The following is a 19,488-nucleotide window of genomic DNA, read 5'->3' as shown; positions in this document are numbered from 1 at the left end:
CCCCACGGAGTTCTTTCGGCAGGCGGCAAATCGATACCACCTACCGCCACATGAAATTAGAACGTCATATGGAGTCGTAAGATATGACAACTGAAAAGATTGATAGCCAGAAGTGTGGGTGGTTTGACGGCTCTAAGGTAGCCTCGGCTTGGACCTAGTCACGCCAGAGCTTCATAATTTGCGACACCCGGCTGCAGTATTTGCCTGCCCATCTCATAGTAGTTATCAGGATCTGCATAGGTACCCATGTACAATCTCAATCAAGACAGCCCGTCAAACAATCCACAGTTCAATACATCGCTTCCGCATTTACTTCCCATCATACCCCTTAACCCCCTTGACCCCACTCCCCTTCACCTTCCCACTCGCAACCCCCAAGCTCCGCTCAAACGCCCCCGTAATCCCCATCTGATCCGTCAACACACTAACCATATCAAACCCCCTCTCCACATACCCCCTCGCATCCTCGCCCGAGTTACAATACATAGCCACCTTCTTCCCCTCTGCATGCGCCGCCTCCTTGATCGTCTCAATCGCGTCTTCCAACTCCTTATCCATGGTCGGAGTCAAAATAGGATGACCAATATTATTACCAAGATCAAAGGGCCCGATCAGCAAACAGTCAACGCCGGGCAAGGCGGCGATTTCACGGCAGCAGGCCAGCGCCGACGCTGTTTCTATCTGCACGATGGTAAGGAGCGAAGTGTTTGCGTGGCGCAGGTAGTAGGTCAGTGGTTCATTTGAGAAACACTGGGTTGGTAGCGGTGAGCCGAAGCCGCGCGTTCCTTCTGGCGGGAATTTGGCGGAGGAAACGAGTTTTTTGGCGTCGTCGACTGTGTAGATGAGCGGGACTATGACGCCGTGGGCGCCGCTGTCGAGGGCGCCTGGGGTGGTGTTAGATGCCACTTTGAGACCTTGGGATGGAGGGGAAAGTGGCAAAGGGTAACTTACGCTTTACCATCCAGGGTTCGTTTGCGGCGATGCGGACGAGAGGGCTTACGCCCGCGTGGGCTATGGCGGTCACGGCTTCGTGCATTTGGCTGTCGTTGATGTTGCCGTGCTCGGTGTCGACGCATATCCAATCGACGCCTGAACGGGCAATTGCCCGCGCGTGATTCGTGCCTGGAAGCATCTGTCACACCATCAGCCTTGACATCGAGTCAACTTCTTATTGAATGCTGTTTACCTGCCATCCTCCGAAAGTCGGCCCTCCTTTCTGGAAAGCCTTGTATACCCGGCTTGCTTCTTGCAGGGTGTTCATGTTGCGGGGACGAGATGCGAATTGCTTGTTTCCTGGGAAGAAAGAAACACGACTTGTGAAGACCGCGTGGGGTTTTGCTTGGTGGATGTTTAATGTTGTGGCTCTTCGTAGGGCGTGCGGTATCGTCATGGCTTTTGTAGGTACGGGAGGGGTACTGCCGCGTGGAGAGGTTTACCCCACACTGGGACGCGCTAGGTGATGCGGGTTGATGGGGAACGGCAATACAGCTTTCCTGCTTTTACACGTCATGATCTTGAAAAGAATGTATGTTAAGGAGATGTGGACGATGCATTGCAGCATAAAAAGTGGCTTTTGAGCGTGTTGGCGTGAACAGCCTTCATGAAGAGATGAGTCAAGGGCGTTTGAGTTGCGGCGGATACCACGCCCTGCCGGATTTTGTGGAGCCATCCATCTCGTGTCATCAACATCGACGCGATATGGCCATCGCACCACTTATTCTCATCACACTCCGCGATGGCATTGCCAAAGCTTACCAACAGACACCAGAAAACGTCGCGTAAAGTGTGACGAGAAACGACCTCATTGTCTCAAGTAAGCAGGCAAGCTTCCTCGCACCTACACTCAAAGACGACCCTGCTTACCCACATTAAGGCACAGGTACTGGCCGCAAATGCGATTCTAGTACATATAACAAACTAACGATTGGACTTCTTATTTGCTGGACAATATTGCGCTGCGACGGACTTCCTTCACAGAATTACCAGTGATGTCGGGATCGGATTAAAATTTTGATTACATCTACAATTTTGTACAACTTTTGCATCAAGCTAACGCACAGAGCTTTGGGAACAGGACTGAACTACACTGCGGAGGCTAGACATCGTATGTAAAGACAAAAGGCTTTCCCCCTGTAACTCTGAATGTCGCATTTCTCGCCACAACCTCCCCATTCACCCTGAAAGTACCTCCAACATATCCGTCTTGCGACAACAGAGGCAGGACAACCGTGCCCGAAGTGCAGTTGGGGCTCACCACTTCCAACCTAGTAATAACACGCCCTGTAGCATTCCAAGCGACGAAGATCTCACCGCCCGGCACAGGGACTCTGCCCCTAGCCCACTTGAGGTCCAGCGTAACAGGAGCGACTCGCCATTCAGTGTACCCCGGAGTTACGGGCTTCAATCCCAAGACATGATCGCTGAGCTCCCCAGTGGGACCTGCAGCCCAACCGTGGCAGAGGCTCGTCCCCCTCCCCAGTGCAGGCGCACCGGCTGCGTCCAAAGTCTCCCAGAAGCATCCGGTGTAGTTGGCTCCTTGCGGGTCGGCCATTGGCGCCCATAGGCTTTTAAGCAGATCCATGGTCGTCTCGCTGTCGTTGGCCTCGAATGCGGCTCGAAGGTGATAGGCGCTTGCATAGGGACTGATGTACTTGGAGAACCCAGCTGCGATCGTTCCGTTCGAGAACGCAAGAGGGCCTTTTGGCGTTGAAAGCTGCTGGAGGGTGCTCAGAACGCGGGATGAAGTGTGGTTGAATTTAGTCACACCAGCGAGAATGGCCAGAGCATTCGAGTCCTGGGCGAAGCTATTGTTGATGGACTGGGAGACGTAGTAGGCGTTGAGTTCATTCGACCAGAGGTTCTGGTCAATCGCAATGCGCAGAGCATCTAGGCGGGTAATGTATGGCTTGGTGTCGATGCCGGCATCTGCAAGGAGCCCGATGCACTCCTGGAGTGCGTATGCGTAGACCATGTTGAACTTGGTTACAACACCCGCCTGTGACGGGTCGTAGTAATTCCAGTCGCCGCCCAAGGCAGGGTTGGTGATGTTCAACAACCCACTTTCGGGCAAAATCTGAGAGTGTGCCCAGTCCAACATGCGTACGGCTTTGGGTGCCCACTTCTTTGGCATGTCGACATCGCCGGTGCGCATATAGAAGTTTGCGGCTGCGGTGAGGAGGTTGAAAGAGTAGCCAATCAGACCAGTGACATTGGCATCGACCGGGGTGAAAAGTGGCTCTTGTTGGATCTTTGCCGTGGGTGCGAAGAATCCTGGGGTCAATTGGAAGGAACCGAGAAGGTCGAGCGTGCCTTTGATGTAACTGATGCCGTTGGTACTCGACAGCGAGGACACGAGCGCAATGTCCAGATCGCCTGCATACGCAATGCGGTCGCGTTTCGAGCCGTCAACCGTTGTATCGTGCGGGTTTGTGCCCATTAGGAAGTCCGGCAAGAACGCCTCGTCTGTCAAAGAGGCCGAATAGATTGATTCACCTGTCAGAGTCGTAGCAGACAGGTTACGGAAAACGGCAGAGTGGCCGAATGACGCGCCCAATCCAAAGGATCCAAAAAATGCAGAAGTCTGCGAAAATTGAAGAACAGGAACCTTGTTGAAAGATACCGCGATGCCAGTCGTATCCACAGTGGCTTCCACTTTGTGCCAGCTACCAATGGTGATGTTTGCTGGCAATTCTGCGAACGCAAGTGGAGGAGAATCTTCCGTGGATCCGAAGTGTGCTGAGATCGATCCGTTGACGATATTGCAGAAGATGTAGATTCCGGAGTTGAGAGTGTCGGCCAGTACAGAGAATCCAAGTCCTTTGGCAATAGGCTTGACTTCGAATGCAAGCTGGTAACTCATCAGTCCAGCAGCGGCGCCACCTGACAGAACTTGAGGGGCTTGGCTCTCTACCAGAGAACCTTCCGAAGAGACCTGCCAGAATGCCGGAATGGAGTGCGCAGGAATGTCGTTCAATTGAACTGTCCGCGCTCCAACCTTCCAGATTTGATTGAGGTCCTCATCCGAGGTCTGAAAGTATCCTGGTAGTTGATCAAGGGGTGTGTTCGGAATCGTAGGCCTCACACCAACGTTCTTCAACACCAGTTCTCCTGTTGTCGAGAGATTGAGCTTCTGGTATCTGAAGCCACCTTGGATGAGTCGATTGGTATGTATCATGGGCCCAGTGACATTGTACTGATTGACTCTGTAGGTGTCCATAGCTGCGGCCAAGGCGATTGGACCATCGCTCTGCAACATGGATCAGTATGCGTTTCAAGCACTTGCGGCGTAAGACTTACGGTGTAGAAACTGGCCAGTACTGCTCTAGTCTCGCTATACGTGATCTCTAGACCAGAAGTGTCGCCAGTGGCTGAGAGGACTTCGAAAGTGGGATGGCCTTCGACATTGGCCCCGTAGTCAAGGATAACCACACCCGGGGCTGCAGCAGTCCCTTTGAGGGTGGTGGTATCATTTGAACCAAATATCGCCGGCAAGCTGTCGTTTGCTTGGTGCACAGGGTGCAGTGGCTGGGATCTTGGTGTTGCTGCAGCTTCTGCAACTGTCAGGCAAGCCAGCAGGGCTTTTTGAGAGAAACCCATGATATGGTGGAAGTCTTCGATAAGGACTGAACGAACGTAGTAAGGGAATGAATGAAGGGAAAGTGGACAAATGCGACGAGAAGTAGAGCGTATATCTCATACCTAAGTATACCTAGGTATATTATAGATCGCCAGTCTCTTTCATCCTTTCCGAGATACGCCTACCCACCAAAAGCTTGGTGATGCAATCTCCGATATTATTCTGGTAAAAGCTCCAGCTCGCCGTTCTCACCGCCGTGCTGCGCCGCCTGCGATCACCCAGAGCCATCAGAACCGTCGGGTCTTTCCGTCCCGCTCGTATGTCGTACCAAGTGGGTCAAACCACCGTTGCCGAAGATCCATCCCCAATGTACATACACAACCAAGGCTGCCCTGGCGAAGACACCCCTTGGGCTCGAGCGCGGAAGACAGAGAAGAAGATCTACTCGGCATGACAGCTAGGTGGGGCGCGTTCAGGTACAGTGCACCTAACAAGCCGACCGTCGACGTAGGCACGGCACTCCGCGAATCGCATCTCGGCAGCCGTTGGCCGCCCCGCAACGATAAACGGCCTGTGCGCAGCATGTACGAAATACGCCTGCACGCTCCCCATGCAACCTTGGAAGAACCCGTCTACAACGTGCATTCTTATGCATGCAAGCCAGGCCCCGGTATAAACCTAGATGTTAGGAAGTGCGCGTTCACGATTGATGTGATGATGGTCAAGGTTGCCGGGCTCATTCGGCCATCGGTCGTGATGCGTATCTCGTAACGAGCTCCCAGTCTGCGCGGGTACCTGGGTAGGCACAGCGTGTGTGCACTCTGTACGCCAGACGTCATCCAATGCGCATCTTGGCAGGTTCAAAGCGGTGATATACTGCGCTACCCTCGTCATCAACGGTATGACCTTCGCAATACCTTCACGCCCACAAGTTCCCCGTCTAAGCGCCGCCGCAAACCTCACATTCGACACATCCCTAGTCCCCACTTGATACTTCATCGCCCTCCGCTGCCGCCACTCTGCCACCTGCCGCGAAGCCATCACGCTACTTTCTCCCAATCTGCCTCGTGAAGGGCTCTGGGGCCCGAAGCAGTATTGTATCTTGGCTGAGCGCATTGTGCGGGTTGAAGAGACGGAGGTTGATAGAAAGGCGTGGCCGGTAGAGCGGGTGAGGCTTTGGAGCGGGACTGTGACGCCTGATGCACGTGAGGAAAGTGGGTTTAGAGCGGAGTTTATGTTCGCGAGGGATGTTGGGAGGGGGTGGAGAGGGATGGGAAGTAGGGAGGAGGAGAAAGGGTTGACTGCGGGGGAGCTATATATCGAAGTGCTTGTGCAACGTGACATGAACAACTAACAAAACGCTTCATACCCGTCTACACAGACACGATCAGGCCCACCACACCATCCCCACCTCCCCCATCCCCTACAACTACACTTGCTCACACTCGCTTCCAGACATATCTCCAGTCCCATCCGTTGCCAAGAAATGTTCTACAATTACGTGATATCCACTCCTTTCCCTTTCCAAACAAAAAAGCAAAAACACATACGATTCCCATCTTTACCAGCAACACCCATGAACGCCTGAACGTGTAAACCCGGTCGCTCAAGCCACCTCTTAGTCGCCATAGTGATGCTTTTAGTACAAAAGATGAAGTGAATCGACAAATGAGAGAGAGAGAAGAGAGGACGGCTACATATCCGTGATCATAGCTTGGTCGTCTTGACGCTGGCCCTCAGCTACGATACCGAGGAGACGGGCGTAGGGGACTGTTATACGCTGGAGGTCGCGGTGTTTGCCTGCATGGGGGGTTAGCATACTAGGTTGGTAATACTGTAGAAAGGACGAGTGACGAGTGACTTACCTAGAATCAACACGGCTTCCTTCAGCAACTCCTCCCTCTTCCAGCCACAAATCTCCTCAGGCTCTTTCATCGCCTCGTCTTGCTCGTCGGTACCTTCTTCCTCTTCCGACACGAGACTACCCATAAGACTGCGCAGTAGCTCTTCGATCTTGCCTTTGAGGCCTTCGGCACCGAGACGCTTGACGTACATGGTGAGGTAGATCTTGAATTCTTCCCTCGCACCCAGTGTGCGGGCAGCAGCGACACGGTTCTCAAGATGAGCAACACTGGCTGAGCTCTCAAACGTCTCGTAGCCTTCTGCAGAGACGAGGATCTTGATGAGACGCTGGAGGTGGAAGGCGCGGCCTTGGAGGAGGGATTGGTTTGTTGTGTTGCGCTCGAGCGCGGGGATGATGCCTGCTGAGATGTTCTCCATGGAGACTTGGTCGTCTTTTTCTTTCGGTGCGGCGTTCTTGTCTTTTGAGGAGCGGATGTTGCCGACGGAGGAATCGGTCGAGTTCCAGTATTGGCTTGTGACGCCCCACCAAGGTTCGGAGATGCGTTGCCAGATGTACATGTCAGGGTTATAGGCGTAGCCCTCGCCGTTGGACATGGCGACTGTGATGCGGCCGGCTGAGTTGAGACGTGCGAAGACGATGCCGGGGGACCGGGTGAGGTGGGGTCCTTGGGCGTAGGCTGCGACATCCAGGATGGGTGCCAAGGAGATGGGTGGGTGGGGTGCAGACATCGTCTTGAGATTCCACACGTAGCACATGCCGACTGCTGTTATGCACATTAGCCACCAGCCGCGGCAGTCCATGATCACTGGTTGGGCTTCTAAAACCATGGCGTTGAGCGTCCGTCGGCCGGCTGGCGTCCATGCGTATACTGATCCGTCCTCGCATGCTGCTGCGAATAAGTTTGTGTTGCCAGTCACTAGGAGCACGGCCTTTGGTAAGAAGTCTTGCCAAAGTGACTGTCCTTTGCTTGTACATGTCAACCGCGTAGGGTCGTGATCTTGTGGCCGTCCTGTCCGCGATGGTCCGCTGGCGTTGCGCGCTTCTAGAACGACCGTGTCTGGTATTTCCGCTTTGCCTGTGTTGGCATCGACACCACTCTGCGGTGGCTCGCTGCCGTCCATAGTTCGCACGATGACGCTTCTCACTTTCGGCACGGCTAACCGCACTTGAGCGAGCGCCATGGAAGGGTTGACGATGGCCGGTCTTAGTACTTTTGGAGGCTCTGTCATTTCGTTGTTCTTAGCAGCTGCAGCAGCGGGAGGGACAAGACCATTTTCACTGTTTATCACGATTGCTGCGCCTCCAGGTTTCACCGAACCAGCCAGTCTTTTCTCCACTTGCCGGTCCTCGTCGCCTTCGATCTCGGCGAATTTCCGCTTGTTCCCGATCAGCATGGATGCAAGTCCGCCTCTCGGGAAACCATCGTAGGGCTTTGAAAGGTCCAGAATGTTGTGGGGATTGTCACTCCTGCCGCCTGACGTTGTCGTCGCAGAAAGGAGCTGTGTTTGAGGTAACGAAGACTCGCCAACACCAGACGAGGATGACATTAGCATAGGTGCTATACGCTTCTTGCCATCCTTGGTGACTGTCACTCTTTGCTTGAGCTTCTCAACCCTCACGTCTGGGGGTGGCTCAGCCGGGGCCTGTGGTGGTGCTGCGGCGGCCGATCCGTTGGTGAGGGTTGTCGAGGGAGTGACGCCGTTGGTGCCGTTCGTGATGGTCGGTGGTTGAACTGCACCTCCATCGCCCATCAGTGCACCCATCCTGCCTTGAACACCCTTCAGCTCCCCACTCTTACTACTCTCTTCCAGAAGTAGCGCGTCTGTGCCCTCAATAATTCCAACTCTTCTACCGGCACCGAACTTAGCGAGTGTCTTTTCGTTCTCCGCAAACGTTGCTGGGTAGCCGAGTTCTCCGGGTTCGAAAACAAGAGTCATTATGCTGCCGTCCAAGCTCGTTGCGTATAGCGTCTCTCCGTTTGGTGACCATGCCAAGTCGGAGATGGATTTGCTAGCCAACTCTTGCGAGCACATGAACGGCCTGGGGAAGCTCGTATTCCACACACTCAGGCATTTGTCTTGTCCGGCGCAAGCGACAATAGTAACCGTCTGTTGGTTAATGGTTCCGTCTTTCTCTGGCCGTGGCTCATCCCGGTAAAATAGCCTTGGGGAGAAGGAGGTCACTTCAACAGGCCCTTCGTGGCCGACCAGACTGATATCTCCATCCCACGTTCCACGCGCAAGAATAGCGACGGAGCTGACTGGTCCATTTGTAGCGTTTGCAGCAGCGATGTGTGCGCCGTCGGGTGACCACGAGCAGCGGCGGAAGTATGTGGTGAGCGGGGAGGTTTGGAAGGGTGCGGTTATGGTGTGGTCCAGGACGAAGTTGTTGACCTGGTCTTGCTGCGAGGCGTTCGGGGGCGGGGAGTTGAATCGGTAGACTTTGATGGTGCGGTCATCGCTAGCGGTAGCGAAGTATTTGTTGGCGGGGTCAAATGTTATGCCCTTGACGTGACTCTGGTGGTTTGATAGCGTCTTCAGCTTCTCAAAGGAATGCCCAGACCAGACTACCACTTTCGAGTCCAACCCCACCGACACCAATATTGACGAGTCAAATGACCAGCCTAGATCTTGTACGTCGTTGTCGTGTCCGATCAGGCGACGAATGACGCGCCAATTCTCGACGGGCGGCGGTTCGTTCGATCCTGTAATTCTATCAGCCTACGTCCCTTGTACCTGCCTAACGTATACCCACCAAATGCCGTATGCGTCGGCGCATTCTTGTCGAGCGCATAGACACACACTATCTTGTCGTCTGCGCCAGACGCCAGGTATTTGCCGTTGGAAGAGAAGCGAACCGCATGGATGGTGCCGGAGTGGTTGCTGACAGCCGCAAGCTGCTTCGGCTTCGTATACGAGGGGTCGTTGGAATTCAGGATGGCCTCGGTAGACCAGACACGTACGTAGCCGTCTATAGATGCGTGTTAGCAATATTCTGAGGTGCAGCGCATCGCGTGGGAATCGAGGGTGGGTTGACGAACCTCCGGCGGCCGTGGCCAGGCGCGATCCATCAGGGGAAACGTGGCAGCTGTATACTTCAAAGTCTTTCTGTTCGCCTAGTAGGAATGCATGTCAGTAAGATGCTAGCAGAAAAGGGCATGTGTGCGCGGGTGCACCCACCGGGATGAGTTAACCACTGTGGTTTAATGAGATGCATGGTCGCGTGTGTGTCGCTAGCAGTTGAATCATGCTATTACGCGACCATGAAAGTAGTATGAGGAGTATTGGGTGCGGCGGTGGAGGGTTGGTGGTTGAGGCGCACGTTGTGGTGCAGCGCGACAGTTGTCTGGTGTTGGCGACGCGATCTCGCGGTTGACGCTACTTGGCAGACGTTTGGGCAGGGGTTTAAGGTTTAGGTGCATGCGCCGATCGGGTAGTGGATGTTAAACGAACAGCTCACGGTTGGAGGGAATCAAGCATCAAGTGTATTTGGAGTATGGCATGTGTTTGTGATAATACAGTGAACTTGGTGTTCCTTCACCTTAGTCTGTCTAGTTCCCTGGGAGGCAGCCCTGGCTAAGTCTCAAGTCCTACTTGCACTCTCCGCTCCGCCATTGGTTGCTCCTTCACAAAGACACCTGGAAACAGTACTACACTAGCTACATGCAGCTCTTCCATGATCCGATTCTTCATCCGGGTAGTCATTTGGACCCTTGTAGTAGATAGTCATGAGATCCTGCTGCATGCACATGCCCATCCTCACCAGCAAAACCCATTCCAAGTTTCCCCGGGCTTATTGCGAAAGCCCACTCTCGACTGTAGTCGAAGTTGGAGCTGATCTAGGCGAGGTCCGGGACGAGATGGGTAGCAGCGTGAGCGGTTGGTGCAGTTGTTGTGGGGCTTGTCGCTGGTGATGTTGTTCATTTCGCCTTCTTCCTCTTCTTGAACACCACAGCCGGAGCAGCTGGCGCATGCTCTTCCCTCTTGACGATAGTCTCGGCAGCCTTAGTCTCCGCCTCCTCGGCCGTAGGTATATCCTGAAGGGTGTTCGTGCCGCTGTCATCTTCAACTTCGGCTTTCACTCCATCCTCTTGGTCTTCTTTCTTCACTTCGGTTTGTGGCTTCTTCTTGCCAAGCAAACTCTCGATATCGTCGTCGCCGCCTTTGCTGCCTGGGAAACTCTTGTAGGTATGTCCCCAGCCCTTCCGTTTCGTGATCAGCTCACCAGCGGCCTCCCGCTCCTCTTCATCCTCGTCAAGCTGCCTCTTCCGTACGCCCTTGTTTAACGACGACGCCTTGAACTCTCCATCTTCCGTCACCTCTCCCACAACTTCTTCCTTGACCGTCTTCCATTCACCTGCTATCGCCATATCGCCTCTTGCGGCCGCAGGAAGCGCCACACCCATGGCTGCCAACTGCTCCCATTGTCGTTTCCGGTCATCTACTGTCGCCTTCTGTTGTGGTTTCTTCTCATATGTAGGTTTGCCGCCTACGCCGGTTGCGACGGACGGGGTCGATGCGGATGGTACGAGGCCATTTAGACGTGCGACCTCTGCTTGTGCGCGCGCCTGATTGCGCTTTTCGTTCTCTTGCTCGCGATGGAGTCCCTTGAGACTGCGCTGGATGTTGCCTTGGTGGCGGCCGGTCGCTTCGTGTTGCGCGCGTTCGAATTTGGTGTCCTTCACAAAGGTGGAGCAGAACTTGCACCAGTATTTGGGCTGTGATATAATTAGCACTTGACGCGCTTATCAGGCATAGTCTTACTTACTGTTGATTTCCAGTACTCGGCCATATTCGAGTGTCGTGGAGTGACGTGCAATCAGCGACAGTCGGGAAAGCTTACCTGGCGCACGGTGCACCTCGGCGGTCCGCAACGCTAGAAAAGACGAGTTCGCATAGCGTGAACCACGGCTGCGGGTCTTTCACCGCTCTCCACCCCCAAACTCTAATCGCTCTTCACATGTCTTCTAGCTTGTTTCCTTCTTGGTCACAGTTCTCGACTCGAGTTTCCATATCCAGCAGGCCATGCCCCCACCATCAGATCCTTGCACGTCATTGAGATGACTAAAAAGAGCATGGATATACTTGATGGACACCGGGTAGCAGCAGAAAGCAAGCCCTTATTATCATCACGTCCTTCCTACGTACTTACTGGTCGACTACACCAACATGGCTGAGCTAAAGGATGCCAGACACCTTAGCGAAGCGCGTGAACACAATCGTCTGCCGCCTTAGCCGTCATTCTCTATCCTGCCTGATCGCATACACAATGTCGCTCTGTAACACCTCGCACTTCTCTGGAGCCTCAGATGGCTGTGTCACTGGCTTCAGCTGTCATACAACTTGTCGAATTTTCGAGGAAAGTCGTTCAAAAAGACAAAGTGGGCAAAGTATACAAATCCACCGGCACCACCCTAGGAGAGGCTACACTGCTCGATGACGCCATCGTTAATCTCGGCGACTTATCACAACAACTTGAGAAGGCACGACGCGTATATTACAAGTCACATATATCCCCTGATCAGGAAATCGCAGATGCGCAACTGATGGCATTGGCGAAGGATGGTGGGGGAGTGGCGAAGATCTTACAGGCCACACTGGATCAAGCGAAGCGCGACGATGACGTGAACGAGGAGACGGTACTTGCACAAGGACTACGCAGCGTTCTGAGTTTGTACTACAGTCAGAAGACGATATGTGATCTTGCGGATAAACTTGGCTCCATTCGCAAGCAAGTAGATGTCGCTCTGCTTGCCTCGCTCCGGTCAGTGAGATGTCACCAATGCGATCACACATTGACCCAGATCATAGACAGCATGCGGCTCAACATCATTCACTTCATTTGGAGAGAAAGCTGTTTCCGGTGGATGGAAGTACAGGACCTGATATACTTCTACTCCAGTCCATCGCGCATCACGATCGGAAAATTACGGAGACGGTCGATGTCTCGGCATTTTCAGACACATTTGAGAACTGCGTCGTAAGCAATGATATGGAAGGCCGTTTCGCCAGCTTGATGTTGGCGCGCTTGCATTTCACTGGCATGCACGATCGGTACAAGGCGATTCCTATTGCGCACCCAGGAACCTCGCGATGGATATTTGATGCAAGTCCCGAACAGCCCAACACTGATGACTTTGACTCCTTTCCTCGGTGGCTCGCAGCAACAGGGTCTAGCAATGCATATTGGATCAGTGGGAAGCCGGGTACTGGGAAGAGCACGCTGATGAAGTTCGTGTCTAGTCACCGTTGCACTACCGCTCACCTGCGCGCCTGGGCAAAAGGAAGAAAACTCGTCAAAGGGAGCTTCTTCTTGTCTAGTCTGGGCACCGACATGCAAAAGTCGCGTATGGGGCTTCTACAAGCCTTGCTTCACTCTGCGCTCAAAGGCGACATGGAAATCCTGATCCAGGTCTTTCGTCATCGCTGGCAACAATTCCTTGCTTCTGGTGGAGGACGACAACCTTTCACATGGCTTGAGCTGCGTCAGGCCTTTATAACAATGATCTCCACGCCTAGCACACCAACATCGTTCTTCTTCGCAATCGATGGCCTAGACGAACTCGACGGCGGCCTGAAAGACATTCTTCAATTAATCAAAGATATAGCCAAATATCCAAATGTCAAGGTTTGCATTGCCAGTCGGTCGTCGCCAGAGCTTCTTCGCGCATGGGCAGGCCAGCCTAATCTACGCCCTGAACGTTTGAATCGCCAGGATATCTGCAACTACGTCACGGCCTCCCTGGCAACGTCGCAAGCATACGTCAAGCTCAGCAACACGGATCCTACTCGCGCTACGGAACTGGTCAAAGGTATAGCTAAGAAGGCAGCTGGCGTTTTTCTTTGGGCATACATCGTGGCGCAATTGTTGCTAGATGGTCTATCACCAACAGCCCGCATGAGCAGTCTCATTGCTCGGCTCGAGACAATGCCATCTGGACTAGAGCAACTGTTCACCAAACTCCTTGGACGTCTGGACACCAAGCATCTCGAGCACGCGTCGCAACTCCTTCGTCTGATGACGATAAAATCACGGCCCCTCCTTCTCGAGCTATGGTTTGCAGACGGGAAAAACGACGACGCGGCATTGAGGAACGAAGCCCGATTGCTGTCAGACAATGACATATTCGAGCGTCTCGAAATGATGAATCGTCGACTGAATTCCCGATGCAGAGGCTTTCTAGAGACAGATAGCCAGTACGGAAGTGCAGGGTCTGGATTGTCAAAGGGTGGGTTGAAGTTCCATTACAGATCTGGTTATAGCTAACCACTTTTAGCGTCTCGCGTTACCTGGACACACCGCATTGCGAAAGACTTTGTCCGGTCTCAACGAATATGGAACATCATACTCGATAACACCGGGCATGATGCTTTCGATCCTGAATGGCACTGGGCCAACGGTCAACTAGGTCTATTCAAGACCGTTGCCGGGACCACCAGCACGAAGACCTCTCACTTCCTATCTTGCCTCGAGTACGCACTGCGACTAGAACATCGGCTCAATATCTGCCCAGTCAAGTTTCTAGATGAAGTCGGCCGTACCACAACAATATACGCGACTATATACGACGATATCGTGCCTCGGAAACTCAAAGGCACTATCAACAGCTTCCTGGAGTTCGCTATACTGTTCAATCTCGTAGGCTACGTCCGTGGCAGAGGCCCAACGCTATCGAGAGAGGAGTTGTTACATGCTTCTCGCTTGCTAGGCGCGCTGGACGCAAAGAAGTGGGAAGTGTTTGTAAAGCGTTTTGACCACCCTGGGATCTGGAGTATGGAGTTTGAAGAAAGAAAAAAGGACATGCGACAGGTGATGGACGGCTTGCTTGATCGCGGGGGCGGTGAGTCAAGATGGCAGAGAGCGAGGAAGCGACTATCTGGGCAGAAGAGGACGTGAGTTGTTATGTGTCGCGTTCGAATCAGCTTTTTGGGAATGATGGGGCGAATTCTACTGGGGCGATCGTGTTACATCATTCATGACCATGAGTTGGGATTGGTATCATCGCATCGCAGCGTATGCTTACAGTACAAATTCCCCCGCCACGACCTTACAACACCTGCCACGGCATCAACAACCATCTTTCACACACATTACCTCACTCCATCTTCGGCGCACTCAAGTTCAAGTCCTCGTACTCCGGCAACTCCCACCTCTTCTCCTTCCCCTCCGGCACCCATCCCGCAAGCCACCCCAGCACCTTGTCCACCCGCATCGTCGAAATCGACCAAAGCACCCAGCCCACGACCCAAACTCCCCATGCCGACTCCGGAAAGAACCTCCATTCCTTCACCAACGGCCCCAGTTCCTGACACTCCTCAACCGGCTGCTTCATCACCTCTTGATACGCTTCCAGCGCCGCGTCGACATCACTGCCACACCGCGCCAGCTCCCCAGCGAGGATATACGCGCCGATAAGTGATAGCGTTGTGCCCATGCCTGTGAAAGCAGAGGGACAGTACCCCGCGTCTCCGAGTAAGACAACCCGGTCTTTATACAATTGCCCAGCTGGCATCTTAACCTGTCCAATTTCCGTAGCGTAGAAATCCTTCACATCCTCCAACCCCTTCAGAAACCGCGGACACTCCCACCCCGCATCACCATACTCCTCGCTCCAAATAGCCTTCTGCTCATCCAATGGCTTCTTATACGTACCCCTCATGCGACTCGCCCGCTCCTCACGGTTGTTCAGAAGGAAGAGGTAGACTTGTGTGACGGGACGGTCGCCCGTGCGCGTCATCACCATGCGGTTCTGCGGACCGAAGTAGATACGCGCGAGACTGTTTTCCGTGGGCAGGCGCGGGACGTTGTAGTACGCGGCGTGGATATTTAGGGATTTGAAGGACGCGTCACTGGTTTCCTGACCGAAGGCGAGACGCCGGGTCCGTGAGGATTGGCCGTCTGCAGCGATGACGAGGTCGAATTTCGATGTCGAACCCGTGGAGAAAGTCACTGTCGTTGTCTTTGTCGATGGATCTGGTGAGAGTGCAGTAACAGTCGTATCGAAGACATACTTCAGACTACCACTGTAGCCTTGTTCATCCAGTGTTTCGCGCTCCTTCAAACTAGTATCATAAACCAACCTCACAAAATCCCCCCTCATAAACTCAAACTCGTTCGTCAGCGTCCTTCCTGGGTTCTCCCCCGCAGCCGTCACACCAAACTGCATCAAGCTCTTGCCGTTTCCGTCAATAAATTCCAGGCCGCTCTCGTGGACACAGTAGGGCCGGAGTGTTTCGAGGAGACCCAGTTTGGTCATGATGGGGATGCCGTGCGCTTTTAGGTCGATTTGCTGGCCGCCTGTGCGGAGGGAGGGGTAGCGTTCTAGGATTGTGATGGTGTGGGTGGGGTTGCTGCGTTGGAGGATGAGGGCGAGGAGGGGGCCGCAGACGCCGGCGCCGGTGATGAGGATATTTAGGGGTTTGGGGGTTGTCATGTTTGCGGTGGTGTTTGTAGGTATGAAATAGTATGCAGTAACCTTAAAAGACAGCAACGTCAGCTGAATCTCAACCGGATCTCTCCTTCCAGGCGTATTCGTTTTTATATTCATGTTGCTACAAAAAGCCGGCGCAGTACGATGCTCCTCCGAACGGCATGCTCGCACATTTGGGCGGAGACCGTGTTCTCCGAGCTCTTCTCCGAACGCTGTTAACCCGGACATAAAAGGTGATAACCGTTAGGGATCCAATGGCGGACCGATTTGGACTGTTGCCTTGGCATCCTTGCTGACTCTGCTGCAGTCTGCGTCAGCGCGCATGAGTGTCTGTACGCCGTTTGTCGCTCAACGAAGAAGGATATGTGCCTTTTGAAGACTGTAGCCTAGATGACGTACTACGGTTCACATTGTAATGCTGTTGAAGGTCACGGGCGTTGTTGAACAAGAGTAGTTGATAGTTGACAGGATGAACGTCGTGATGATGCAGACTTCAGGGTCTGCGGGCGGATCACCTGTCGGCGCCAAGCAAAAGTGAAGCTCGTCGCTTCGCATCACCAACACCGACCTCCACCAACCTACCCGCCTTCTGCGCTACATCGACACACAAGTCACCAGACCCTGTACATACCAACTTACAGCCGGTTATCGCCGACGTTAGACTCTCGAAAAGTCAACAATCCGCACACGGTCCACCAAACCTCGCAATGGCCATCCTAGGGACGGCCCTCAACGGCATCGGCGCGCTCTTCCTCACACATGCGTACGTATATACGTAGCTCATCGGCTGATCCTCAAACAGAGGGTCACATGAGCGTCATCACACACTCGCTACGACCAACTAACCCCGCCCAGCGTCTACTCGACCCACGAACACACCGCAACCTTCGCATCCACGCCCCTCCCCCTCGACATCTCGCTCGAACTCCTCACCTCCATTCTCATCCTCTCCCTTGGCATCGTCATATCGTTTGCGCCGCTGAAGCCAATACAATACGCACAATGGGCGGGCCAGATTTCGCGGGAAGGACGACACGGCGAGGGCTACTACACAAAAGAAGGTGAAGAGGTTTTGAGTGAGGGTGATCCGTATGCGTTTTTGGGTCTGGATGGCGGGATTGGTGGGAAGGGGGAGGGGAGGAAGGGGTTCTGGGATGTTAAGGGGAAGAGGAAGGAGTATGAGGAGTGGGTTAGACAGGGTGGGAAACAGTAGATGGAAAAGGACAGCGGGGGAGATTTGGGTTGAAGAAGTCCAGCGGATGGGCGTGGTACACTGGTAACGCGCACCGGTGGTGTGCTTGGGCATGCATATCGTCACGAAGCGTCATACCCAGTACGAAAGACGATTGTGTGTCGACCACCGCTATGCCTATCATACATCGCCCGAATGCCCAATTTCCGATGCCCCATACCCTGTGTCCCGAATATCCAAAAACCCAGACGCCATGCTTGAACGAGCAAAACCAGCAATCCCAATCAATCTGTTCCTTCAAGCTATTGCCTTTCAACCCTTTCCTCACGCCTCGCTCGTCATCTTCTCAACCTGATTCCCTCCACACCCATTCACCCTACAAGCCCAACACTCCTTCCCCTCCATCTCCTCGCCAATAGCCGCAACATCCGCACTCTTCCTCCTCGGCCCCTCCACATCCCCATTGACATCAACACCACTAACCCACCAGATCCCCGCCGCAATAACCTTGGCCACAACCTCCACCTCTGCCTCATCCCTAGGCGCATAAACCAGCATGAACTCCCTCGGAACAAACTTCCTACACCAACCCCCCCTCGCAAGCGGATGTCTCTCACCCCACCCCATCTCAATCAACAGATTCGCATCCGCAGGATGCAACGTCATATGCATCGACCCATCACTAGGATGCGCATGACAAATCTCGCCTCCACACGTCCTCGTAATCGGCACACTGGTAAACAACCCCGAACTATGCTTCTCAAAGCAACTCGTACGTTCCAACAACCTATTCCCCGGATCCGCCGCAAGACCCTTGATCTTGGCTACCAAGCACCCATAAACCGCCTGCCCGCTCTTTTGCGTCTGCTGTCTCTGCGGCGCGATACCGCGGATAAGCGGTTTTGTGCCTTTGCGAGTGGGTAGCGAGGAGGGCGTGAAGTAGCCTTTTTGCGGACGGAAGTGTGGGGGGATGGCGATGGGGCGGAGGGGGTCGCGCAGGCAGATTAGAGAGAGGAGTTTGATTTTTAGGTAGCCGAGGGGGGTTGCTGGGGTGCCGCCGGGGCCGAGGGAGAGGAAGGCGCGGTAGTCTTTGTGGATGTAGAGGGCTGTTAGGGTGGGGAGGAGGAGGGCGAGCGTGGCGATGAGCATGTGGAGGTGGGTTTCTGTGAACATGCTTGGGTGGGGTGGTGGTATGGTTGGTTCGTAGGATGGGTGTAGGGTTGTGGTGGTGAGGTTGCGCGGATCGACCATGTTGTATGTCCAGGTGATGTTTTTGGATGGTCGTCCTGGAGGTAATTGAAGACGTGGAAATTGAACAAAGAAAGCAGGAACAAGTTTGCTGACACTCCTCTTATGCCTTCCTTCTCAACAAGACAAGAGGAACAAGAACCGCGGAAGGTACAATAGCTCCGTGGCCCCAGTAAAGAAAGGAAGATCAGCCCCACACGTGCACTGCAGGAAGGAAGGTCGGTGAGTACCACGCGAGACTCAGGGTCCGCGGGACCTAAGAAGGGATGACGTTGAATTGATACAACAAACAAAGCTACCCACTCAGATAACCAAACGGAAAGCCTCGACACAGTAGAAATCCAGAAGCAGAAGCCTAAAAGCCCCAAGTACCAGCTCATCAACGCAACCACGAGCACACACACCCCTTCTTATAATCTCAAAAAGCCACGCCAGCAAACCAACGCAGCAACCATAGCGACCGACCGACCGACCGACGTCAACCCCGTGGTCCCCAAAACCACAATCCACGTGCCTAGCCCCGCATACGGTTAGCACGGCCCTCACCTGCATGTTTGCCCAGGTGTGGGGTTAGCGGCCGGCCGCGCTAGCAAGCCCATTGGCCCACATCACGGTGCCTGTGACGTTTGACCTAAATCAACAATGCTGGCCGTTCGCTTCCCATTCTCTCTGTTTATCCACTTACTGTAATTACCTCCGTCATTCTGTCGTGTGTGCGTTTATGAGAAGATGGTCTGGGCGCTTTGAAGGTTTGCATCGCCGATGTGCGGGAGCAAGGGTGAGGGAATTGGAGGTTGTACGAAAGGGAGCGGGCATGATGCTGGTGAGGGGGATGCTGAGATCAGCTGTGCTCACGTGGTCTTGTGCACGGTTGTCTTTCTAGAAAGAGGGGTTTTTGGGAGCTGACTTCTCGTGTTCAGCCTCTTTCTTACGTATGCCGCTCTCTTGGGGTACAATGTTAGGTGCTCGTTCGCTCGTCGCGGCATGAATTGGCGAGGTACGCTGGCACGCTTTGACCATCAGCTGGGTGTTCTGATCACCAACGGACGAACCGGAAGCTTGCCAGATGGTCATCAGGCGCAGGACTAGCGTAGTGGTATCAATACCCGCTAGTTCACGATAGCTGGTGTCGGCGTTGTTCGATGGACGACCTGCAGCGTGCAGCATGCAGTGTGATC

At 53.9% G+C, this 19,488-nt stretch overlaps 8 protein-coding genes across 8 annotated transcripts; 2 read left to right on the top strand and 6 right to left on the bottom strand.

Moving 5' to 3' along the window:
* Positions 1-309: 309 nt before the first annotated feature.
* Positions 310-1,261, bottom strand: J4E92_009582 (uncharacterized protein; the record flags this gene model as incomplete). The annotated part of the gene is made up of 3 exons (XM_051500928.1): positions 310-884; positions 952-1,132; positions 1,187-1,261. The coding sequence occupies 3 exons, from the start codon at positions 1,259-1,261 to the stop codon at positions 310-312; spliced, it is 831 nt and encodes a 276-aa protein (XP_051348871.1).
* An 834-nt stretch (positions 1,262-2,095) lies between these two features.
* Positions 2,096-4,596, bottom strand: J4E92_009581 (uncharacterized protein; the record flags this gene model as incomplete). The annotated part of the gene is made up of 3 exons (XM_051500927.1): positions 2,096-2,130; positions 2,188-4,246; positions 4,297-4,596. 3 exons carry the CDS (start codon positions 4,594-4,596, stop codon positions 2,096-2,098), a joined length of 2,394 nt encoding a protein of 797 aa, XP_051348870.1.
* Positions 4,597-6,269: 1,673 nt separating this feature from the next.
* Positions 6,270-9,656, bottom strand: HIR1 (HIR complex subunit; the record flags this gene model as incomplete). The annotated part of the gene is made up of 5 exons (XM_051500926.1): positions 6,270-6,376; positions 6,442-9,144; positions 9,195-9,410; positions 9,481-9,555; positions 9,620-9,656. The coding sequence occupies 5 exons, from the start codon at positions 9,654-9,656 to the stop codon at positions 6,270-6,272; spliced, it is 3,138 nt and encodes a 1,045-aa protein (XP_051348869.1).
* Positions 9,657-10,359: 703 nt separating this feature from the next.
* On the bottom strand, positions 10,360-11,231 carry J4E92_009579 (uncharacterized protein; the record flags this gene model as incomplete). Its single annotated transcript, XM_051500925.1, has 2 exons — positions 10,360-11,157; positions 11,208-11,231. The coding sequence occupies 2 exons, from the start codon at positions 11,229-11,231 to the stop codon at positions 10,360-10,362; spliced, it is 822 nt and encodes a 273-aa protein (XP_051348868.1).
* A 517-nt stretch (positions 11,232-11,748) lies between these two features.
* J4E92_009578 (uncharacterized protein) lies at positions 11,749-13,848 on the top strand (the record flags this gene model as incomplete). The annotated part of the gene is made up of 4 exons (XM_051500924.1): positions 11,749-12,203; positions 12,761-13,572; positions 13,634-13,668; positions 13,717-13,848. 4 exons carry the CDS (start codon positions 11,749-11,751, stop codon positions 13,846-13,848), a joined length of 1,434 nt encoding a protein of 477 aa, XP_051348867.1.
* Positions 13,849-14,535: 687 nt separating this feature from the next.
* J4E92_009577 (uncharacterized protein) lies at positions 14,536-15,873 on the bottom strand (the record flags this gene model as incomplete). The annotated part of the gene is made up of 1 exon (XM_051500923.1): positions 14,536-15,873. One exon carries the CDS (start codon positions 15,871-15,873, stop codon positions 14,536-14,538), a length of 1,338 nt encoding a protein of 445 aa, XP_051348866.1.
* Positions 15,874-16,577: 704 nt separating this feature from the next.
* On the top strand, positions 16,578-17,083 carry J4E92_009576 (uncharacterized protein; the record flags this gene model as incomplete). Its single annotated transcript, XM_051500922.1, has 2 exons — positions 16,578-16,633; positions 16,726-17,083. 2 exons carry the CDS (start codon positions 16,578-16,580, stop codon positions 17,081-17,083), a joined length of 414 nt encoding a protein of 137 aa, XP_051348865.1.
* Positions 17,084-17,386: 303 nt separating this feature from the next.
* Positions 17,387-18,235, bottom strand: J4E92_009575 (uncharacterized protein; the record flags this gene model as incomplete). Its single annotated transcript, XM_051500921.1, has 1 exon — positions 17,387-18,235. The coding sequence occupies one exon, from the start codon at positions 18,233-18,235 to the stop codon at positions 17,387-17,389; it is 849 nt and encodes a 282-aa protein (XP_051348864.1).
* Positions 18,236-19,488: the final 1,253 nt, after the last annotated feature.

This window comes from Alternaria infectoria (genome assembly GCF_024043175.1).
Source record: "Alternaria infectoria strain BMP 0036 chromosome Unknown scaffold_25, whole genome shotgun sequence".
Lineage (NCBI taxonomy): Eukaryota > Fungi > Ascomycota > Dothideomycetes > Pleosporales > Pleosporaceae > Alternaria > Alternaria infectoria.
Note: the sequence above shows the minus strand (reverse complement) of the source record. Positions and strands in the feature narration are given on the sequence as shown.